This window comes from Mastigoproctus giganteus, chromosome 10 (assembly GCF_048544385.1).
Source record: "Mastigoproctus giganteus isolate SK-2022 chromosome 10, ASM4854438v1, whole genome shotgun sequence".
NCBI classification, from domain to species: Eukaryota; Metazoa; Arthropoda; class Arachnida; order Uropygi; family Thelyphonidae; genus Mastigoproctus; species Mastigoproctus giganteus.
This window is the reverse complement of record NC_143584.1, coordinates 194,769,770-194,794,731: the sequence shown is the minus strand read 5'-3', so window position 1 is coordinate 194,794,731 and position 24,962 is coordinate 194,769,770. Positions and strand designations below refer to the sequence as shown.

At 37.8% G+C, this 24,962-nt stretch overlaps 1 protein-coding gene across 1 annotated transcript in view; it reads left to right on the top strand.

Moving 5' to 3' along the window:
- The first annotated feature begins 668 nt into the window (after positions 1–668).
- Positions 669–24,962, top strand: part of LOC150079695 (relaxin receptor 2-like) — a 105,535-nt gene continuing 81,241 nt past the window's right edge. Inside the window, exons 1-3 of the mRNA XM_090383168.1 lie at positions 669–1,076; positions 22,869–22,988; positions 23,222–23,314. Coding sequence (XP_090239294.1) covers positions 977–1,076; positions 22,869–22,988; positions 23,222–23,314 — 313 coding nt within the window. The 5' untranslated portion in view covers positions 669–976. The remainder of the gene's footprint in view (positions 1,077–22,868; positions 22,989–23,221; positions 23,315–24,962) is intronic.

The following is a 24,962-nucleotide window of genomic DNA, read 5'->3' as shown; positions in this document are numbered from 1 at the left end:
AGGTCGTATCAGACAACGAAATGTTTACCACCTTCGTATTTTCAAATCAAGCTGGAAATACTTGGGTTTGGAATCCTGTTGCAGCTAAAATTGAAAGATACCTCCCGTCGGAGTAAAGAGGAATGGCATGGTCTATTCTTTTACCAAAAACTCTAATTTTCATCGAAAAAAAAACTCAAACCAACCTAGACTACAATTTACAGACAAAATACATTAACGAGGGGTATTAACAAATCCAATTATAGAAGTGTCCTAGTTACATGCGCCCCACTCCTCTTAGCTCTAAACAACTGATCCAAGTAAATAACAATCCAGATAAGAGTTTAACTTCTCATGTGTGTTCGATAGTTGGACAAAATTTCAGGAAGTTTTCCAAAAAGAGAAAACTATTTGAATAATCATTCAACAAGCCATTAAGGCCAAATTATTTTGAAGCCGCTAAAAAGTATCGTAACGCCAAAATAATTCTAACGAAACCATATCCTGGAACAACCTGCACGCACAACGGGCTCGTTGCCATGACAACTTCATCACGAACAACCAATCGCATTTTCTAGTGCGAAAGAGTAAAATCATATTCTCTCTGTAGTGCCCGTAACATGTGCCAACTGCTCCTGTTATGTCGCCTTGGGCACGAGCGTATGACGCTGTCAGTCGAAGCTCCTCACCAAACGAAACACTGTTGCTACGCCGACTTTACATACACTAAGGTTCGAGCAGTTCCCCTCCTTCGATTTATAGTACAAGCGGCATGCCATCATTCGCGCTCATAGATCATCCTGTTACGTCGCCGTAACCTGAGAAGAATTTCCTTCGCAGTCATGCACGAACTGAACTTTAACCCCGGCGATTAGCAAGAAGAAATGCACGCGCGAATCCACTGAAAAAGAAGTGTGAATGAATTGGCCAGCGAAACATCTTAGTGATTCTTTACACGCAACAGCAACTCGGAGAAGTAAATTGATGAAAGCAAGAGATGAAAGGAAGTCTTTGGCTTGCTGTTGTCCTGGTAACTATCCTATCAGCATTTCCTCAAAGTCCCGACAGCGAATCTCCTTCAACGGTTACAGAACCAGGTAAGTTGTCATAACTTTATGCTTACAAAATGTGGAATTTTGAAAAGTTATTTGTTCGAAAAATGGAAAGTTTTATTTTTTTTCTCTCTCTCTATCTCTCTTCCTTACTTTTTCTGTATCTCATGTTTACAGCATTTAAATGAGAATATATTTATAGAAAATATTAATTAAATATTAATATATTTACTGTTTCAATAAGTATGTTCTTAACTGATTCCTGTATATGTGGATGCGATAGCAATGAAATTGTTAACATTTCTCCTACTTTATCACAGTACACATGGCAGCTCCACACTAAAAACAGAAACTTATGATCTCTCTTCTTTCTCTCTAAACTCAAAAGAAAGTCTGAAATAGAATAAAATAAACAATTATATACAACACTGATTGCTGTATAATAAACATAAATAACAATTTTCCTACTCATAATAATCACAGTACGTGTATGGAGTAAACATATCGTAAGAAAACAAGATCTTTAATTACGTTTTCCTTCTATAATCACATTTTCAGCAGCAATTGTCTGATTACGGCCTCCGTATTGGTCTGAGAAGAGGGTAACGTGGTTTTCCCTCCCAGAAACTCGGGTTTTTCGTCCAGGAAACAGAAAATTGACCTCAAAACACACGCAATTTAGAGACAATATACAGGAGGAACATGGCCTTAGTTGCCGATGCTCGTAAAACCCAACAACAACCAATCAAGCCAGCATATCCGAGTGGTCAGGAGCGGGAATGCAATAGCACACGCTCTTTGAGTAGACTGGGGTTCAAGCTCTTGACAGCTAAATACGGTCAATCTGCCAACCCGCATTGGACAACGTGGAATGGTCCAGTATGGTCTACTTCCCTCATCATGAATTGTTGAGGAGGCTTCCATCCTGCAGTGGATTAATAATGGCTGCAGTTTACCTTTTACCTTTTTTACTGTCTTTGAATTATAAGCATGTCTGGATTAAGTATTTTGGGTTAAATGGATCACTCTAACTGGGATAAAGAGGATCATTGAGGTGAAGTGGGTCAAATTATTAAATCTTTTACATATACGTTAATAGCTTTGTAAAAATAAACAATTCACAACCCACGCCCGATAGCAGAGCTAGAATTGAAGCAGAAGTGTCCCAGTGGATTCAAAGTAGAGCCACGAACTTTGATTCGATTATATTAGGATAAAAGGAGGAAAATCCTCCTTCACTTGTAAGAGATGTATAGAAAAAATAAAATTTTAAAATTGTTTCCTATTTGATTTGATGTACTTCACGCACTAAAGAGATAAACTGTTCTACACAGGCCAATATGTTTGAACAAGACCATCTGTTTATGCTTCTTTGCACACAACCCATTGATCCACTTCAAACAAATCACAAATCATAAAATGCAAATAATCCACTTCATTCGGCATTCGCTGATGAAGTGGATCAAAAAATACATTTATATTCAGCTCAATAATTTAACAATTAATGTATATAATCAATTATTTTATTTTTAGCATTTCGGCGTACTTTCTTAAGAGCTATAACTGATGATAAACGCCCAAACAGAAAAGAAATTTTCAAAAGAATTTGAGAAAAAAAATGAAAGTCCTAAAAACGTATATTTTACCAGTGGCCGTCCAGTTCTAAGAAACCAAGATTTTTTTTCATGTAAGATTTGCAATTAAGTTTAATAGTGACGTGTACTTGGCGACGTTAATGTGGCAAAGGACTGATTAATTACTAAGTAGCGACACCTCCATAAGAAGGTCTAATTACATAATTAATCAGAGCACAGAAAGAGGTTGCCGGAAATTTAAATTCTCCTGTGAATAAAGCACATTCCACTCTAAGACACAAATGCATTAAATACATAACTTTTAATCTTCCCTTGACATCTACTACTGACTGCCTTTTACTTTCATTAATCGGGCATAAAAGAAAATTTCTCCCAAGAAAATCAAAGCTCTCTCATTCAAGGGCCGTCTGACATTCATACACTAACATACATTTATCTTTAATATCTAAGCACAGGCATGCACAGGCAATGGTGTAGCTTAGTAAATAAATCTCTGGCTGTGGTACTGAATCTGCTTTCACTATGTAAGAAATATTAGCAATACTGAAAAAAAAACTATCGTACTGCTCTTAGTGGTAGAACACTAACAAAGATGGCGCGCCCAATATACAACAGTATGTGTTTATTGCTAGAAACTTTTTATCAAGTTTTATGCAGGTTTAGTACGATTTTCAAATTGAATTCGGGTTCAAGAAAGCTTTAAACAAATCACTTATGTTTTAGGTTCTTAAACTATCTGGAAAATCGGATTTTTTGAAATAAATTTAAATACGACAAATAACAAGATCGGATTGGGTGGTAAGAAAAGGGAGAGTTTTTTAAACGTTGAAAATATATTAAATACTGTCTACTATTATTTTAGGGGAAATCACACAATAACGTGCTTGAATCTATCTTCCAAACACCCTCAATAAATAAATTTTGCGAGCAACGTGCCCAAAGGCAGGTCCTCAACTCCCGAGGAATCAGAGAGAGCAGGAGAGAGATGTGTATACATCTCACCCCAAAAATACTCTTAAATAACTCACGGGAACCCTAGCACAAAAAAGCTGCCATGTGGATCATTAAACAGAAACTCATTGGCTTGCAAAACCTAAACTGATGTCGGAAAGTTTTGGGCAAGCTTTGCATTTGCTGTGAACTTTCCACAGATTATGTACAAAGTATATGTTAACATTTTAAACATATCTACATAAATGCGCTCCAGATTGGCGTGTTTCATAGGTTATTCTACATTGATTTCTATTTTTGTAAGTTTGCCTTGCTAGCATCAGCTGTTGAGAGGGGCCCCAATAACTCTCCGTAAACTGAAATATGCTGGAATATTACAATGGTGGGCATCAATTTCCTCCCTGAATTAATTTAGACAGATTCTCGTAGGAAATACGTTTAAAAACTCAGATATGTGCTTAAAAAGTGCTAATCACCCTGTTTTCAAATATCTTAGTTAATGACCGAAAACCAAAGCCTGTAGTTGGTTTAATCATCTTTTCCATCTATTTTATCTATTTATTATTTTTTCTAGAACATTCGGGCTATTTCTATAGAGTATTCGGAAACTTTCTACAACAATCGAGAATGTTCCGTTCTAGAATATTGTTACGTGCTGAAGAAAGGTCGGGGTGGGATGTTTCTGGAAAGCTCTAGAACTTTCGACGGAATTTTCTAGAAATATTATGAGCCTTCTAGAAACTTCTGTACCGATATATATACGAGTGAGTCCCTCACCAAGGCAGCATTATATTTCAAAAAGTGCATGTGTTTCAGAGAACGAGTGGTGAACAAAGTGAAGAACAGTTCAAGATAAAGTTGGGCTCCTGTTTCCCTGTAACTAAAACATTAAAAGGCTGGCTTAGTGATAATTATAAATAGATGCCTTTTGCTGTTTCTATGGTATGATGGGAACCTCGAGACCACATAGACTGTTACTTTTGCATGACCAATACTTCTGGTATGGTAAATCAAAGCATAAAGTAGAGTATCGCAAGGTACCTTCTGCTCTAAGGCCGGTTCCTCGCAATGATAATGCCAGTGCCAAAGTCACCAGAAACTCATGGACTTGACTCTGATTTAGGATCGGAAAAGGAGTCTCCAGAAGATGCAGAACCCAGAACAAGTACAGATTCAGACATTTCAACTCTTGATACTGAAAGCCGCATCTAATCACTCAGGCAGAATTGAATTGAACGATTTGGACGTCTCCAAAACCAAGGCTCAATTACTAGGATCACTGCTTCAGCAGTGGAATCTTCTTGAAAAGGGTGTCAAGGTGCCTTCTTATGGGAACAGGCAGTTAACATAACGGCCTACTTACTCCACGGATGACGCTTTGGTTTAGTGTAACAATGTCCAGAAATTAATGAAACAGCTACATCTGGAGAGCATTTACATACACTGAGTGATCACTGAATTATGACCACCCACGTGAAAACTGAATGAGGCCTATTGACCACGTGAGGTACGAGAGTGCGGAGTTAGTCGACCTGCGTAGCATAGATAAGGTGTTAGTGGTTTAGAAGGTAGCAAAATTCCGAGCGTGATGGGTAAAAGGAAGGATTTAACGGACTTTGATAAAGGACAGATTGTGGGTGCTCGACGAGCTGGCGCCTTGATTTCCCAAACGGCTGAACTGTTAGGGTGTTAGAGAACCGCCATTTTAAAGTGTACCAGGACTGGCGTAAAAATAGCCAAACAACGACCGACGGCAAAACTGCAAAGGTCAAGGAAAGGTTGATGTTACAGGTGAGCGCCGGGTCCGACTACTCGTACAGGCGAACAGGCGCAGCACTGTTGAATAGTTGACTAACCAATACAACATGGGCCAATTCGGAACAATATTGGCATGACCATGCGTCGCACACGCTCGCTCGTATGGGCTATACCAGTAGACGACCCCTACGGCATCCTCTCCTAATCAAGGTTCATCGGCTTAAGAGACTCGTCTGGTGCAAAGAGCATGCAAGTTGGACGTAGGAGACTGGAAGAAGGTCGGATGAGTCACGTTATTTACTCCCCACCATGGATGGTCGTGTACGGATTTGGAGTCAACAACGTGGTATCAAAAGTGCAGGCGATTGTATAGTGTGAGGCATGTTTCACTGGCAGGCACTTGGACTATTGATGCATGTGGAACAACGTATCAGTGGTCTCCGCTATCGTCAACTGTTTGTTGACTGTGTACACCTCGCTATGTTACACTTTTTCCCGAATGGTGTCTTCCAAGATGACAATGCGCTGAGCCATAGGGCACTTGTTGTGCAGGAATGGTTTGAGAAACACAGTTCTGACTTCCAGCATATCGATTGGCCTCCGAACTCCCCCCCCCCCATATCAATCCCATAGAGCACTTGTTGGACACTATGGAAAGGCATATCAGGCGTCTGGATACACCAATCACCTCCATACCTGCATTACTGACCGCATTACACAGCTTGGTTGGCTATACCTCCCGAACGCTTCCGACATCTTGTTGAATCAATGCCATGTCGGATAGCTGCTGTACTGAGAGCAGAAGGAGGACCTGAGAAGTATTCGGTAGGTGATCATAATTCAGTGATCACTCAGTGATAAAATATATGAAATCTTTTTTATCAGAAACTTTAATCCCTTTAAATTTGACCTTAATCCCTTCTCCCTTAAAACTGGTGCGTGTTACAGCAATATGTTGCCATATTTGACTTCAGCAATGTTTAGTCTACAAGGATCACCCTTAATTTTAACAGGGAGCGGAAAAAATGTTTTTTTTTTTTTCCCGCCCAGTCATTTATAACACCTGCTATTTTACTTTTCCTGTAGAGTACAAATGTATTACAGTGAAGCTACACACCCAATTAGTCGACTTCCATAGAAAGCTCTTAAAATGTATGTCAATTGTAAATTCTTCGATATTCTTGAAGTCTGTTAAACCTATAAAAACTGCCCAGCTATTATTTATATTTTTGCTGAAATTACTTAAAATGATACTGGTCTTTATGATGTTTTTTTATCCTACGCATTATAATATTTATACTAACTTTTCTTTCTTAGAAACCCACTTTTTCTTAGCAAGTCTGACTTGCGCACGATTTCAGCTAGTCCTTATGTAACCAGTTTTCTCGGTGAAAGTCTAATGATTCTTAGAAGAGTACAATACACAGTTAAGAACACAAACAAGGACACACTAAGGACATTTACCCAGCTCATTTGGAAATAATAAGAAGAATCTTTATTGCAACAATAATAATAAGATACAAAATACAGTTTATGTTGCAACCTCCCCATCACAGCCACAGACCAGGATCTACATGTTAACCCCTGGAAAATTGTTCGACATAAAAAAGTTATGGTCATCTTCGGAAAACGCCATGACAGTCTGGAGTTTTCCAAAGATGACTCTTGTGACTATTTCATAATAATGCACACAATACTACCTTACTGTAACAGTCTACGGGAGCATAAAAATAAATAAAACAAGGTTTTTTTGTACTCTGGGATGACTACTTAAAATCAAAGGGATCAAAATAGAGAAAGGATAGAAGAATATCATCGTATTTAGTTGTCTTGCGGGCTTGAACCACGGCCAACTGAAAGGCACATACTCACCTGTTTCTCTGGATGAAAAACCCCATTTCAGGGAAGTAGTAATGAACAAACGGCTACGGATGCGGACCCACTCTCTCTCTCTCTCTCTCTCTCTCTCTCTCTCTCTCTCTCTCTCTCTCTCTCTCTCTTTGGAAATGGTAGTTAAGTGTGACATCACGTAACCATTTCTTGTGTATTGTATGTGATAATCATGTTAAAATACTAACTTCTTGTGAGCAAATTAGTTCTCAATCTATCCTGGGGCAAGAGAAGGTCGGACTGAAAAGAAAAAGTTCCCTCAAGGAAATAACAGAATTCTTGTTTGATCCTGTGAGTTGGCGTACCAAGGGCGTACTAACCCCGCCCCCTCACCCCGAGGAGGCTAACGGCCCGGGACATTTCTTGATCTTCTCGGTTCAATCCGACCCTGATATTAAGTTGGATTATTTATTTCAGAAGAAGGCGCGATTATAACGTCTTCGTAAATTGGGTATTTTATATGATCGAAGATCCTTTTATGTACAAAGGATCTTGTATTTTCGGGGAAGAGGGAAGCCAAACACGTTACTTAGAAGAAAGTTATAAAAACAGTTTCACCAACGAGAAACTACATTCATTTTTCGTTAAAAATTGCTGTAGTTTTAGGAAGCTTCCAGCAATAGTTTTAGCAAATGTCGAAGAAGACCCTGTAGAAGACCGATCACTTACTATTAATATTAACTTCACTTAAGAAATCCCATATTAATATTAGAATTGTTAAATGATGCCAGGAAGCGAACTTTTTTCTTCTGCCAAAATCAATCATATTTCTTCCCATCGCTAAAGATGACCATCCAATTCCTCTTTGAACTTAATCAAACTCTCTGCCCTGGCCACTTGGCAGGTAATTTATTTCAGTAATTTACAATACGCTGCCCGAAAATAAACTTCATGAGATCCTACCTCCTGTTACTCCCTAAGATTTTCATATTTGTACCCCCTGGTCCTTTTCTCTACTACCAATGAGAATAAACTTCCTTCTTTCATTTTACTGGACTTTCAGACCTTACAGACCCCAGTCAGGTTCTCTCCCCCCCCCAACTAAGATCTAGTTGCCAAGCTTTGCAATCCACATCTAAGCCATTCTTCAACGAATCATGCAGTGCCCTTTAACCATTCCCGGTAGCACAATGATTATAATCAACGTCCTCCCCACACCGGTGGAAATGTTCCAGGTTCGAATCGCATCAATGAAGCGAGAAACTTTTATGGGCTTTTCTTCCACTCCGTAGCTCAGTTATTCGGTCTCAGGCATGGACATTGAGGCTTTTCTTTCCAGCAAAAACAGAAAAATCGGCCACACACGCAACTGATGGACATATTACGCATGAGGAGATGAGGTCCTTCTCGGTGGTACGTATGACAATTTTGTTTAACTGCTGTAAGACCACCTGTATGATAAATTTTCACAGTAATAAATTTACAATAGGCTGAAAAGAATAAAGATATACTAACCCATAAATATATATAACAAAACATCAAATAATATGAAAGAACGAGATAACAGAACCATACTGTATAAACAACAAGTTATATTGTAGCAAAAGCTGTCATGGTAATTACTCATCTCATTCTGATAGACTTCAAAAACAAGAAGATAAATCATGTTTTAAGCTACCAATCTTTCCATTGATCAGACATGAATCTCTTCTTTCACTATCCCAATGTTCGTTTACACAACGTACACATATATTTTAGTGGGAAGAAGATGGACAAAGCCGTAAAATTTAATGTTGTCGTGAAATTTTAGCACACTGCCTATCACTTGCTTGCATATGTTATTACTGCTGTATTTCTTAGAAGAACTATTCTTAGAATGACCAAACCTCGTAAGAAAACTGTAACAGATTCCGCCAAAGTGGTTGTTGTGTCTGCTCCTGCCCTTAAATAACCAAACTCAATGGTTTTGTGAGATCAATTCTACTACAGTATATTTTGATATCGTATCAATTTTCCGGGCTACTTTCATGGGTAATCAGGCTCAGAGACTGATATTTCTTTTGTTGTGTTCTTTGGAATTTATCATTCTGATTCACTCTTAATAATCGGAAAGAAAATATCGAAAGACAAATATTCAATGGGTCATGATAAAAAAAAACCAACTCTTTAAAAGTTTTAGAATTTTTACCTAGTTTCGTGCTATTATGCTTAGATCTTTTCAGTTAAGAGAAGTCTTTATACAGCGTTTCCAGTTTAACTCTAAAATAGGATGTGGGAATCAGGGATTAAAAAGTCAAATGGTGAGGAATAGAAAATCGATTAATGGAAATTCTCCTCCGGTGGGTGTCATACGTAGCAGAATCCATTTACGAAGTATAAAATCCCTGGAGTGAAAACTTTGTACATTTTAAAGTCGGGCATTGTGAATCTTTTGCTCAGAGTACATTGATAGAGAAGGGTATTTTCAAGATTCGAAACATGAAATTCAATTTATAGGTTACAAGAGTGCTCTTAAAAAAAGCTCAGGGAAAATAAACAATGAAAAAAAAAACGGAGAATGAGATTACTTGTCGAATTTGGGATAATTCATTAATAAATAGGGTCTACTTCTTTTAAAGATGTATGATTTTCAGATTAGAAGAGTTTAAAGTTACTTAAGTATGTTGTTCTGTGTTCCACAGAACAACATACTTAAGAATTTTTCGGGAGAAAAATCCGCGACACCCAGTTCTGAGACCAACTCAGCCATGTTGTGAATAAAGTCCATAAAAGTTCTTCACGTCATTGACGAATTTGGAGCTCAGGTCTTTTCCAGCCGGTGTGGCATTTCTACAGTAATTGTCAAATATGGCTACATCGAAGAGTGTCCGCCTTTTAACGGACACTCTTGGAGAGTGGTATATCCATCTTCTATGTATATTATCCGCTTGGTACAGCGACCAATTGTGCTGCAGTAGACAGAATCATAACAGTATACCTGTGGTGGCTAGAGATATTTCCTCTAGCACCATGAGATTTTAAAAAAAATCTCGTGGCGGGAGATCTAGCTGGACCAGAATGGACCAGCCAGCCTTTAGAAATGTATTTAAGAAAGCGTTTTGAATGTATAAGGAGAAAAACTCGCGCATAATTTATATATATATTGAAATACCATTCTGATATATACAAAATCCTATATAGATTATGTTAAAGATACCGTGCTGTTTATACAAGTGTAGTTGTAGTAACTTGATGAATATTGTCCCCTTATAATAACACCCCTTTCCTCTCTTTCTACTAGAGAATTCGTCATTAACCTAATGACCTGCTTGGTTTCACGAAAGTAGTATTAATGAAGGAACGCTGTTTACTTCTACACATGCGGGTGGCGAATGTAATTCCGGTTTCGCTCGCTCGTAACACACAGACCCAGATCTCATTTCTCACTTTGTGATTTCTAATAGCTCTTCTAATACGTGACTAACCCACGATGATTTTAACCCTTTATTTCCTTTTTAAGTAATGGAAATGCTATCTTTAAAATTCTCATGAATGAAACTTGGTTAAGGTGACAATTCTATATATATAGAATCCGGGCTTCTTCAATATCATCAGGACAGCGTTCATTGCTAGATCGCACGTATTCCACATACCTGTAATGCAACCTATATGAAACTGGAAGACTAATAAACATCTCAGCTGTGGTATGTAGCTAATCACATTTTACCGAAAGTGAAACATAGCAGGATTTGAAATCACGGTCAGGGTCGGTATTTGACCTGCATGTTTACGACTAGGAATGTATCAAAGGTGCCGACGTGCGAATAGAAGCCACGAGCAAAATGATTCTTGGAAAGTTACGAGAGAGACACTCCATCTGATAGTTTGGATGTTGGGTTACACGTGTGAACAATCCGGTTCATTCATGGAATGAATTTGTGGAATTTTTACTATTGGTGGGAGGGAATGGACGTACATGATACCAACGGTAGGTAACTTATTGCAGGTGGAATGTTGTGAAAACAATAAGAACAGTATTGCGACATTCCGGTGTTGATTTCTTAACGTTCCACTGGTCTTCAGATTGCTCTGACGATGATTGGATTTGATTCTTCAGTTATCAACTGTTGCATGTTGCATTTTTTAAGCGCATCAGCGACTTAGACCATACCGCTTCACATATCTCTGTAAACTGGGTGTATTCTTTGGCCGATTTGGTGGATGAAAAAACAGTTTCTGGGAGAAAAAACAATACTGCCCTCGCCTGAGATCGACTAACTGAGCTATGTTGTGGAAAAAAGCCCATAAAAAATCACGTCATTAACAGGATTGGGACTCAGGTCTTTTCCACTGGGTGTTGGAAAAACAGGGATTATACCAACTGTGCAACTAGCGAGGGCAACTGTAAATTAAGATTAACTTATATTAATATAATTTTAATATATAAAATAAATTTAATAATAAATTAAATTAAAGGAAATTCTTGATTATGAATCGTTAAGAAAGTTGCCTTCCTAATAATCTGGATCAATTTGGGGGTGAAATGCAGCCGCGGGCCTCTGCTGCGACAAGGTGGCCCAAAATTTACTTACATTAGAATGTATTTATATATTTGGGCAAAAAATATCTGTACTACAGAAAATTAAAAAATAAATAAATGGAATATTTGAAAAAAAATTAAAGCAAAAATACTTAAACAGAAAAAATAATATACAGTTAAGTCTGCTTGTGTACATTAATGCCACAGAGTATTACATTTGAACACTACATAAGGAATTAAAACAATTAAAATTAAACTAATTTAAAATAATTACAAATAAAATATGGCCATAAAAATTGCCATTTTTCACGAACTTCGCTGAACATTTTGTGCTAATTTTACCAGTGTGATTGAGATAAACATTTAATGCCATTACCGGGCTTTTAAGTCTGATAAAAACTCGATATACTCTTCACAATATCAAGAGGATTTCTATATGCATACGTCTAATGGACAATGAAGAAATTTATACTCATAAAGACAAATATACCTGTTTCTCTGGATGAAAAACCCCATTTCAGGGTAGTAGTAATGGCAAATGATGCAAGAAAGCAAGCTTATATGGCATCAGTCAAAAAAAAAAAAAAAATTCAGCCATCCGTTCCTTCAAGAATTTGTGTCTAGCTCCCCCTTGAATTTATTCAACCCATCCATTTCAACAACAAATGGAAGCCTGCTGTTCCAACAATCAACCATCTGCTGGCTGTAGGTAAACTTCCGCCCATCTATCCTGAAACTATCCTTTAACTTGAATTTATGTCCCCTCATATGTGCAGTCCCAAAGAATACCATAAACATCCAGCCTACTCAATCCATTCAAGGCCATAAATACATCAGTTAGATCTCACCTCATGTGCCTGGTCTCAAGACGCTAAAATTTGCCGAACTGAAGCCTTTCTAGGTAAGAGAACCCCTGTTCCCCCTTACCAATCCGGCCGCCCTTCTCCGCACCCTTTGCAACAGATCGACATCCTTCCAAAGTGAGTCCTCTAGACCTGTATACTGCATCCAAGATGCGGTCCAACCATGGCCCTACACAAAGGGACAATCACCTCCTTAATCCTGCCAGCAGAATTTCTGCACATCGCTGATAAAACAACATGAGCTGACTCGGCAGGAGGTCTTCACCATTCAAAGAACCCCACGTCTGACTTAATCACCCCAGATCCCTTTCATTCTCCACTACACTTGGTAGGGGGAACCTTGCAAACTTGCATACCTTGGCTAAATCATTAAAACCTAGATTTGATCTACCAGATCTATCTGGCATCTCACACCCACGAAGTCAGAAACATCCCAGCAAACTGAGGACAAGACAACTACGCTCCAGACTGACCACATCGAAAATCCTAAATAGGAAGTTCCCATCAAATACAATAGATATCCAATATAGTTTCCCAATTTACCACGACAAATTCTCTCTGAGATCTACAGAATGGAGATTTTACAAGAAGCAGCCATAGCTGTTTCGTATTCCTGTTTAACTAAACCGGTAAAAAAAGGAATTTTTGTGTTTTTTACCAAAGCAACTAAGGCTATGGGGCACCAGTGTATTGTATCAGTAAACTGCGTGTGGTCTATGATATGTTTGCCTGTTTTATGGATGAAAACCGTGGGGAGGAAAAATCTAGTAAATATCATGCAAGAAAAAAAATCCATACTATAATATCGAAAAACAAATGGAATTATTTGGAGGTTGTCTCGTGAGAGGGGAAAAAAAGTCGGAATTCACAAAAAAAAAAAAAGTTGAGACACGAAAGGAATGAACATAAGACTTCTCTGTATCAAAGACAAGAAAAACTGGGATTCGTGATAAATACAGGCTGCCCAGGACGAAACAATAAAAGATAGCTTGGTGATAGCTGTCAAATATCAGACAAGGAAGATATTGCAGGAATCTTTGATCGGAGCATGTACTTCTTTATTGCCTTGAAGACAGGAAACCAACAACAGCGACTCCACATTGAAGAAAAGGAGAGATGAACACTTGCAACCATTTTTATGCAATGAACACGTAAAACATATTTTTGAAAAATGCATTCCATTTATTTCTTTGTTGTAAAAATAACATGGAAAAGAGAGGGCGCTTTGCTATCTTCCGGTTCAAAATTCTCTTTATTGAAATGAATTTGATATCACAACTGGATTAAGTATTACCGTTTAGATTTTCCTTTCAGAAGTACATCTATGATGTTTTTAGATTAAACCGAGAACGGGGAATAACTTTCCCATTGAGAAAAAAGCAGTTGATTAGACAAATTTTAAATTTAGAAATCGTAAACTCTAGACTGTAATACTTACTCCAATTTTAAGATCAAATTCTAAACTTTCAGTTAAAATAGGATAAAAAGGGTCCCGATGACAAAGAGTTTAAAGCTAAAAGCCAGACTGCAGTGCGTTTTACTTGAAACACCCTGTACACTGTTGAATCCACCTATGGAGTTTGAATTATCTTGTAGTATTAGAAGTTAAGTGATGAGGTCTTTATGATTTAAAGATTCCGAAGAGAAAGTCCAAATTTTGTAATGTTTCACAAGAAATGTCTAGAATCAAAAGTGAATATTGAGACGAGTTCTCCAGTTCACAAATTAGTTTTCGAATATTAATTAATTTCTTGAATTTTAACTGACCCCTCCTCCCCTTGAATTTTTTGTGGAGCAATCGTGCGCACACTCAATATTTCTGCGTACTGTTGTTGCGGGACTCCAACTGTGATCGAATCCAAGTTTTCTGTTCTGACTAAAAGGTGGAGAGCTTTTTAAAGATCGGTACGTTCTTTGCACACGCGCTGAGTGTCAATGACCGCTCCCTGGACGTAATGACATCTGGAAAATGCGCGTGAGTACTTAATAGACTCTGCTTCACTGTACTGCAATTAGTTCAAGAGTTTCCGCAAATGCAATCGTATTTTCTTTCCAATCTTGCTATATCACGTGGTTCGATCTCGTCCCAACCCTTAGTCCCCTTTAGTACTCGATAAACAAATACAAGCCGACAAAGCGCAGCTCATTACTTCGTCCGAGATAAGAAAAGACTCAGCACAGCTTCTCTTGTTCTTCCGACTAAACGAGTTCACACGGGACAACACCTAATAACAATGTACAGTCATTTATCTCTTGTATAGTCCTGGATTTGTTTATAAACAGAAGTTATTACAAGTATGAATGAATGTAAATGGGAAGACACGCGACATTTAAACTTCGCCCCCTCTCTCTCTCTTTCACTTGTTCGTTCTTTCTCTTTCTTTCCTTTTCTCTACAGTTTTCTCTCTTTCTCCCTCTTTTATTCCTCTCTAGCTTTCTTCCTCTTACATTTTCTTTCTGTTCCTCCCTATATTTTTCTCTCTCTCAATTTCTCTCTTTCTCTCTCTCTCTCTCTCTCTCTCTCTCTCTCTCTCTCTCTCTCTCTTCCCCCCCCCCCAACTTTGTCCCTCTATTTCTGTGTTTCGTTCTTCCTCTTTCCTCCTATTTCACTCTCGCTTTTTCTGGCTCTATTTCTGTCTGTCTCTCTTTCCCCCCCCCCTCTATTTCTGTCGCTTTCTCTTTCTCCCTCTATTTCTATCTCTTTCTTCCCTCTCTTTTTCTCATTCTTTTCCTTTCTCCCTCTCTTTCTCATTCTTTCCTTTTCTCCATTTCTCTCTTCATTCTTCCTATTTCAATCTTTTTTCTCTTTCCCTCCCCTTGTTATTTCTTTCTCTTCACCCTTTCCATTCACCTCTCTTTCTTTCTCTTTGTTATTTCTTCTGTGTCCTTTCTTTCGCTCTCGATTTCTCTTTCTATCTCTTTTCTTCTATTACTCTTCCTTCTCTCTTTCTTTCTCTTTTTCTCTCCTTTTTTCTGTCGTTCTCTTTCTCGCTCGTTTATCTCTCTTTCTCCCTCTCATTCTTTTATTTTTCTCTTTCATTCCTCTTTCTATCACCCTTCTCTCTCTCTCTTTCTATTTTCCCCATTTCTCACTCTCTATTCTTCCTCTATTTCTCCCTCTCATTCTTTTATTTTTCTCTTTCACTCCTCTTTCTATCACCCTTCTCCATGTCTCTCTCTCTCTCTCTCTTTCTATTTTCTATTCTCCCCATTTCTCGCTCTCTCTCTCTCTCTCTCACACACACACACACACACACACACTTTCCATATTTCTCGTTCTCTCACACTCTACTCTCCATATTTCTCTCTCTATTCTTCATATTTCTCTCTATATTCTTTCTTCATATTTCTCTTCTCTCTCTCTCTCTCTCACAAGCAGACACACATCACTTGGCCCTTGTTTCTCACTTCATTTTCTCACTCCATCAATTTTACTGTTTATTTACCCTATCTCTCAATCTTTCAGGTTGTCCATCACTAATTATTTTTGCTGCTTCCTCCGTCTCTCAATCTCCTCTGTTTTCTTTATAAATCTCTCTCATTATCTTTTTCTTCTCTCTCTCTTAATATCCAAGATAAGTCGTTGATCTTGTGTGGGCTGACTCACAGCACCACCAGTGCAAATCATCTCGTCTCCAAACCGACAAGTAAATACAGTTCGTATAAACTAAAATCGCGCTTAATTTCGTAGCGAGTGCAGTCAGAGCTTCCGCGTACCGGACCGCTTTCAAAATAAACATCGTCTGTTTGGATTAGATGCTGACGTCTGACACCTTACTTACAACGGCCCTGTAATTGAAGCCAATGTTTCATTCTTTTTCTCTTAAACTGAGAGAAAAAAAAAATACATTCCGAAAGTAATTTGCGCAAAACGTCAACCACAGTTACAGAAATTGAACGAACGAAGTATTATGAGAGTTATAGTTTTCGTTAGCATTGTACACTTACGATTAAAATTTAACTAAGCCTCGAGAAATAAGCATTTCCCACGATAGTACAATGATCAGGTTTAGAATGGAAATCATTTCAAGCTTTAATTAGTTTAATTAAAAACACTTTCGGTGATGTATATTTTAAATTAAATCCATTTCAGAGATCAAAGTACCAAATTGCAGATATTTCGGCACATTTTGAGTGTTAAAACGTCTATTTAAGTTGCCAGCATGATTTACAACAATCATGATTTCTTAGTGTGAGCGCATACACCTAAATATAAAGGAAGTTTTATTGATCGACCACCAAGATCAGAACCAGACGTGCGTTGAATCTTTATGCCTAAATTTGCACACAAAATAAACCGCAAATACCGGAGAGTGGGTTAAGTACCATAAAAATTCCTTTCTTTGCATAATATTCCTAAGGAAACAAACTTCGTGTGATCTAGGAATGACTGCGTTAACTTCAGAATGGGTACTGTTCCAAATAACTGGATTTGGCAGCAGTAATACACTGGTGGACAAAAAGTTAATGTACCGAAACGGAATTTAACATTTTAAAAAAATATATAGATGTATACTGTTTATTTAAGAATGGGTTACTGTTCGAAATAACTGGACCTAACAGCAATAATATACTGGTGAACAAAAAGTTGAAGTACAAGTAGAAAAATTGCAACAGCAAAATAATCGATACAAATCAAAGAAATTTGGTATGGAGATACAACATGACACGGTTGTGTGTGTGTGCGTGTGTGCGTGCGTGTGTGCGTGCGTGTGTGCCTGTATGTGTGTGTGTGTGTGTCGCAAAATCAACTAAGTATATGAGGTGTCAGTACATTAGGTTTGCAATTTCGCGTATTCGTAAGTCGGTTTTCTGGATGAAAAACCTGTTTTCTGTAGAAAGACCACGCATCCCCCTCTTCTGACATTGACTAACTCGGCCATTATTCAATCATCTCCCTCTGTCGTATTGCAGTGAAGGCTATATGAGCCATTTGCTGGTGTTGTGATTCTCAGTAGAGCTCTTCTTTGTACAGCTCTTGGGGACAATTCGGTCCCACGGTTGGGATGTCACATTTAGGTGGAAATTAAGGAACCTTGCTACCTCCGCCTATAACTGGCTCACTTCCTTCTTCCGATTGCATTCCACCTTAGTAAATCACTCATACATGTCTCTGTGCCACTGGATCGCAAAACGTTATTCAGAGGTGCTTGGTATCCACGCAATGCAGTTAAACTGCTCTGTTCATAGACCCCCTATACTTACATAATAGAATGATGGACCCATGCGTTCATGTGCTTTTGGTTCTGTTTACAAAACGTTATTGTTGTTTATGCGCCAGAGCAATGTCAGTGTATTATTATTTTTTTTATTTGTTGTATTAAGCGGTTCCTGCCAACCTTTGTCAACCCTCTCGTATATTATATACAAACTGATTGAAATATGGGTGAGTTAAACTCTGGCAATGAGCTAGATGATTTTGTAGTAACTGAGAGGAAAGTGGAGGAGAAACTGTTGAAGATAAACATAAAAAAGGCACCTGGGGTGGATGGGATCTACCCAGTTATATTAAAGGAGGCAGCAAAGGAAGTAAGCAAGCCCTTAGCCATAATTATGAGAGCTTCCTTGGACTCAGGGGAGGTACCCATACACTGGAGATGTGCAAATGTGACCCCAATTCACAAAGGAGGATCAAAGGGCGACACAAGTAATTATAGACCTGTTAGTTTAACTTCTGTTCCAGGAAAATTAATGGAGGCACTGGTTAAAGAAGTACTGCAGGATCATTTAGACAAGACTTCAGTTAAAGCTCGGATACAGCATACACACATACACACTACACAGCCAGTTTTCCTTCGGTTTTCCTTCACAACTAGTTGCCCTGGTATTGCACTATTCCAAAAAAAATAGCCCTATTTAAAAGCGATCACGTAATGTATGATGAGAGACCAATTAATCCCGAAAAAGGCTGTCATAGCAGTGTGTTATCCTTTCAGATAAATAGTAGATTAAACTTTCGCGATGCCGTTTGTTTCAAATTAGTGCAGTACCAGGGCAACTTGTTGTGAAGGAAAAATATGTATTGCTGACAGCGATAACACCAGTCGCTTAATTAGCCAGTTTAACTCCTGCTGGCCATAAGATTAGGAAAGTACAAGACATTCTTTCCGACTTCTATCATATTGAACGCTAACAATCTCTTAGTAGGTTAGTGATTTAAAATTCCAATTCCAATGGAAATTATGGAATTGGAATTTAAAATCACCAGACATCTTAAGAGGGATCTGACCGAGGTGTATAAGATTTCTGAAAAAAAAATCAATAAAAAGATCATAAATATAAAATCTTCGGGAGTAACTGAAGGTCGGATCTCATGAAGGTAGGAAGTGATCAATAATACGCAAAGGTAAACTTCATGAGTTTACCTTTTCGTGTTATAGATCACCGAGCTAGCTTTCCTGTCAAGCGACCAAGGAAGAGAGTTTGGTAAAGTACAAAGCGGAATTGGATAGGCACTTTTTAGCAATGAGAAAAATATGAATGGTTGGTATTTGTGTTTTTTTCACAGATGCAGCAAAAAGTACGCTCCCTTGCATCATTTTAATAATAATTCTATTTTCCACATTACCCAGAGGTAATTTGAGGACTAATTCCATGAAATCTTGATTATACAATCCACATACAACTTTAGAATATCCAATCGTTAATTATTAAAGTAGTTAATATTACTTTAATACGGCTATTAAAAGAATCGAGATTGAGGACTTGTATATTAAATTTATGATTTAAATCCTTCTCAGTTAAAGATGACCTGGCAGAAAGTGCCAGAGAGAGACCAATTCATCGCCGGAATATGTAGTAAAGTTAAGTTACTATTACCTAAGTCATCGTCATTCACCAGAGGAGTAGATGTACCTTCTAAATATAAAACTGGCAAGGAAGAGCATCAAACGCGACGTCTCTTTGCCAAGAGAAATTATCCGCATCCACAAACAAAAATATCTTAAATCTTTCGGAATGACTGATAGTGCTTTTCGCACACTCTCCTCCATTTTTCATTGCGCATAAAAATAACACCTTCGCATTGTAAATAATTTTAGGGAATCGGGGGTGTATATAAGACCGAAATGAGGTATCCTTCGAGAGAGTTTTCTGAACTTATCATTTACAAGAGGGGGGTATCATCCGTCACTTTGTATGTCAGAAGTTAAAGAGCCCAGAAACGCAGCTTATGGCAAATGTAAACACTTTTAACCCTTCGAGTTTAAACAGATTTGTTTGTATTTTGTGAGGTCTGACGATCAACGAATGTTTTTCACTTTTTTTTAATCCTTTCATAGTTGCATATACAATTGCTTTTTCGTTTAGCCTTTATAGCTGGTCTTTCCATGTTTGCCCACTTAAAGTCAATGTGTCGGAAATTCTAACGACATCCATCTGGAAATAAGATTCATGGTGGTCATTTTCTTTCTTTCTTTCCGTTTTCAATATGTTCTGGGGTGCGTCATTTGTCCACCTTTGTTCCTGTCGGCACTGTGAATTTAAGATTCGCCTCACACGATGCCATTACTGAATCATCCCAATGTAATGTATTTACGACTGCATCTTGCTTATTCGTTCTATTCAAGAAAAGAAGATCCTTACTCTGTTGGCTCATTAGAAACCTCCAGAAACCATAAATAGATTATTGGCTAATGGACGAAAAGAAATTTCAGCCATTTGGGTTAAATCTCTTGTGAACAAAACTTCTACGACTGTAGCAATAACATGTTTGTGTGTGTGTGTTTTGGTGTGATTAGTATTTATTCTGAGTTTTGTCTTTTATTAACTTTCTCTGCTTCCCAAAAGAGCTGTTTCGCAAAATGAGCCATAATGGAACGACCATTTTTCTCAATGTTTTCTTCGAGAGAGTTGCTTTCTCGAAAAGTGACAGTAAAACTAAACGCTTACCCTGCTGCAAAACCTTTCCTCGTAATAATGGAAGGCATAATGGAATGGTCATTTTACGCAATGCTTTTTGAGATAGACAGAGCAGGAGACTGTGTGTATATGTGTGTGTGTCTTAATATATAAGAAGAGACAAGCTAAGTATTTTATTCTGCTGAAAATCTTGAATACTCTTTAAATCCAAGGCCAGACGTTTAAGTAACTTCTAAGAAAACAGACGTTCAAAAGATTTTGTAGATTAGCTATTTTTTGTATATTTTTAAGCAAAGAGTATTCTAAGTTCTCGAAATGAATAGTATGATATATTATTGAAATTAATGTTTCTAAGGTTTATTGACTGTTAAAAGGATACCACGATCGTCACGGATTATCTTAATCAGTAAAAATATTAGTACGAGCGTTTAATAATGATGCAAGGACATGAACCTATTCTACATCTATATGAAAAAAAAAAAAAAAAAAAAAAAACGAGTCATATTACTCCACCGTTAAACATGACTATCTAATTTTTCATTAAATTTTGCCAAAATTTCAGCCTCGACCACCCCTGCAGGAAACTTATTCCAACGTTCCGCAACATACTGCCTGAAGGTAAATCATGTTCTTCTTGCACTGTATGCTCAATTTCATCTCTCTCTCTCTCTCTCTCTCTCTCTCTCTCTCTCTCTCTCTCTCTCTATTTTAATCTCCAAGTTTAGTTTTACTCATTCAATACATTTTCCTTAAATCCTCTCTCCATAATCTAAACCACTCCTGGGTTTCTCTTCCCCAAATTCAGTGATTTGTTTTGGTAGTATTAAACTTCAGCTGCCATTTTTCAGCCAGAACTTGTAGTCGATCCAAATCTTTTTAAGCAATGCAGTCTGGTTCTGATCGTTAAACCACTCTCCCAACCTTAAAGTTGTCAGCAAACTGTGGCAACTTCTCCTGTATTCCTTTATCAATATCATTTATGGAGATAAGAAACAAAAGAGGTCAGGGTGCTGATCCCTAAGGGACCTTAATTGATACTCCAGTCCATTTATGACCATCCTTTGTCTTTTGCCCTTCAATTAACCCCTAATCCACTGATGGATCTTCCCGGTTATCCCGATCTGCTCTAATTTATACAAAAACCTGCAAGGAGCTGTATCAAAAGCCATTCTAAAATCCACACGCTGTGAAATTTGTTTCTCGCATCCAACTTGCTTTATGATCTCATTACAGTAATTTACAAGATTAGTTAGGAAAGATATTTCCCCCTCACGAAACCATGCTGACCTATTTTGGATGTATTTTTCTCGAGATGGTTCTGTGTTGATCCTTTAACCATAGATTCCATAATCTTACCAACCCAGAAGTCAAACTCGCAGGTCTGTAACTGGCATTTCTCCAGAGCAATGGAATAATCTCTGAATCTGATGAATGATCACAGTAACCTTACTAATGGTCGGATGCACTCACCTGTCGCCTTTTAAGTATAACTGGATGTACATCATCCGCCCCTGGGGCTTTACCTCTCTCGGCTCAGTAACTTTTCAAACAGCGCTTCTCTGATATAATTATGTCACTTATTTTATAACAGTTCAGCTCGGCTTCGCTATTCCCCCGTGGCACTAATGTGATCTCTATAATAAAGGTGGCTACAAAATACCTGTTCAACTCGTCCACCATTTCGACTGGATTTTCGATTATATCGCCAATTTGATCTTATCGAATTTTCGCTTCGTTGCATTTATACATTAGTGGAACTCCTTTTCCCCATTGTTAGCCCTCTTCGCCAACGATATTTCATACCCAGCTTTTGCAAGTCTTACTCCATCAGTGGGTTTATTTATTAATTGCATTTGGTCCCAACTTCATCGACTACAATATCGACAACCCAAAGGTCCGGAAGTAAAACCATGATCGCCCGCGACCGATTAACTCGGCCACATTATGAAAAATGTCGATAAACATTCCTCCCGTCGAGATGGTAGTAGAAACGGAGCCTTTTCAGGACGATATGGAAGGATATCAATTGTAATCAGTGTGCTAACCACCAGGGCAGAACTTTCTAAGGGATTCTTGCGCAGCAAGTTAGTGGGCTATTTAGTGGGTATGAAATGGAATTGTATAAATTTCCGTCCAGAAACTCCATTTTCCATCTGAAAAAACCGAGTAATTTCCAGAAATGATATTTAGACGGCTTATGGTGTAAATTTCTTGGCATATATTCTTAATAATCTAATCCAATGACCTCGCAGGTAGACAGCTGTTATAATCACCGTCCTTCCACATTGAAAAAAAGACTTGAGTTCGACTATATTGACGCCTCGCAGCCTTAGTCACTTAGGCATTTCATGCACACATAACATAACCAATCCAGGAAGAATTGGATACCAAAAATTGTTATCAATTGACTCGCCTCGTATCTGAGAATGCATGATTCTTAATATATATCTTCCATTTGTAGGTTGGGCTGTATGCGGAGCTGAAGAATTCCCTTGTGGTAACACATCAGTATGTCTGGAAAGAAGATTTCACTGCGATGGAATTGTCCATTGTGAGAACGGGGAAGATGAGCAAGGATGCGGTAAGAATTTCTTCTACTCGTATTACTGTTTGTAAGTGAAGAAAATTAATGTAATGCGCAAAGAAAAAAAAAGAAACAAGCAAATAGAGTGACAAATACGCTAAACCCTAACGCAATTATCAAGCTTGTAAATAATCGCAGAGAATTAATCTTCTCTCACGCTGAGCTCTATCAACACTTCTTTCTGCTGCCATTGGGTGTAATCTAATTTTGCATTGGTCTCTTTATTGCAGCAGATAAGCATGGCAGTCTGGAGTCGCTGATTAAAGATATGGGTCACCGCCCCTTCAAGGATGTATCTTCTTCGCCATTTTACCACAACTGCTGTGAGTAAATACTCGTTTTGATATTTTACGGTGTGCGTTTAAGTGTGAATGAGAGATTTTTCATATCAACCCAATTTGATTTTCTTCTTGTTACAATGTAATGCATTCACTTTACCACAACTTTCATTATTTAGTCATGCTCTTATCATTAAATGGAAAAATTCCTGGTAAAAGGTTTTAGCAGAAGAGTTCTTTCGAAAGTTTAAATAATTAATAAGAATTTGTCTTCTTGGTTAACTAATTATTCTATTAAAGCTTTAATTAATCTCAATATATTGATATGTTTAAAATATATGCAAACCATATTCCCTAAACCACATACAGTATTAAGATCATTTTAAGGAATTTTAATTAATTCGTCCATGGTTAGCAACCTGGACTTGAAAAAAGTATTTAAATCACGTAGAAGGTTGAGGACATCAAGAAGAGAATTTATAGTCAGTGAAAAAAAATTATTGGTATATAAAAAAAAAGATGAGATTAAAAGCCAGATTTCTTTTCGAAGTTTAAAAATAAGATGTCATATATAGGGTTGGACAGTGGGATTAGATGTTTTTGGTGAATTATTTGTTTAAAAGATGAGATTTAAACTACAATCTTTATTTAGATAATAATAACATTAACAAATGGATTTTAGTATTCGAATGTTAAGTTTTAAAAATGGCATGTTTCAAATGACCTCTAGCGCAGTCAATACACTCTTGCAGTCTTCGCTGTAACAAACTTAAATGGATTCTTCCAATTCCTTCTATAATCCAATCCTGTGCGCGGGTAACACAGTCGTATTGTCACATACTGGGTGGAAAAGGCCCAGGTTCGAACCCCGTCAGGAACTTTAATGGGCTTTTTTGACTCAGTTGCTGAGTTAGTCCGTCTCAGGCGTAGATAGGGTTTTTTTTCCCCAGAAACTGGAGTTTTTTCATTCAGAAAAACAGAAAACAGACAAATCTACCAGAGGACACACGCAATTTATAGACAAAATACAGATGGGTATAATTATGTAAGAAATTACCGGGTGACCCTAATATAATAGTTTGGTTTTTGTAATCCGATCCTTTAGTTCTTGCATTGAGAGTGGTCTTGTTTCATAAACTTTCGCGTTTAGATATTTCCAAAGAAAAAAGTCGGGGGCGGTCAAGTCAAGAGATCTTGAGGGCCAGTGTATGTCGCTAAACCTTGAAACCAAGCGCCCAGGAAACATTCTCCTCAAAATGGTCATAATTTGTCTTGAATTGTGCGATGTTGCTCCGTCTTGTTGAAACCAGACATTTTGTCAGAACCTGTGTAGCTGCTCAATCAAAAACGTTTCCAGCATTCTCTTAAAAGAAGTATGGTCCGATTACTCCAAATGCAATACACCCCGCCAGATGGTTACCTTTGCACTATGTAGGGGACTTTGGTGGAGCTCCATTGGATTAGTCTCTGACCAATTTCGCTACTTGTTAACAAATCCAGAACATAGTTACCGAATAATGCGTCACGCTGCAATAGATAAGTTATATGTATGGGGAGAAAAAACTTTAACGGTGAGATTTTCAATTTGTCCAATTTTAATGAAATTTGGAGCTCAATATTAAATTTTGTTTCTTATACACTGAATGGCCATTTTATTATGTACGCCTACCCTTTCATGAAACAGGGCGCTCCT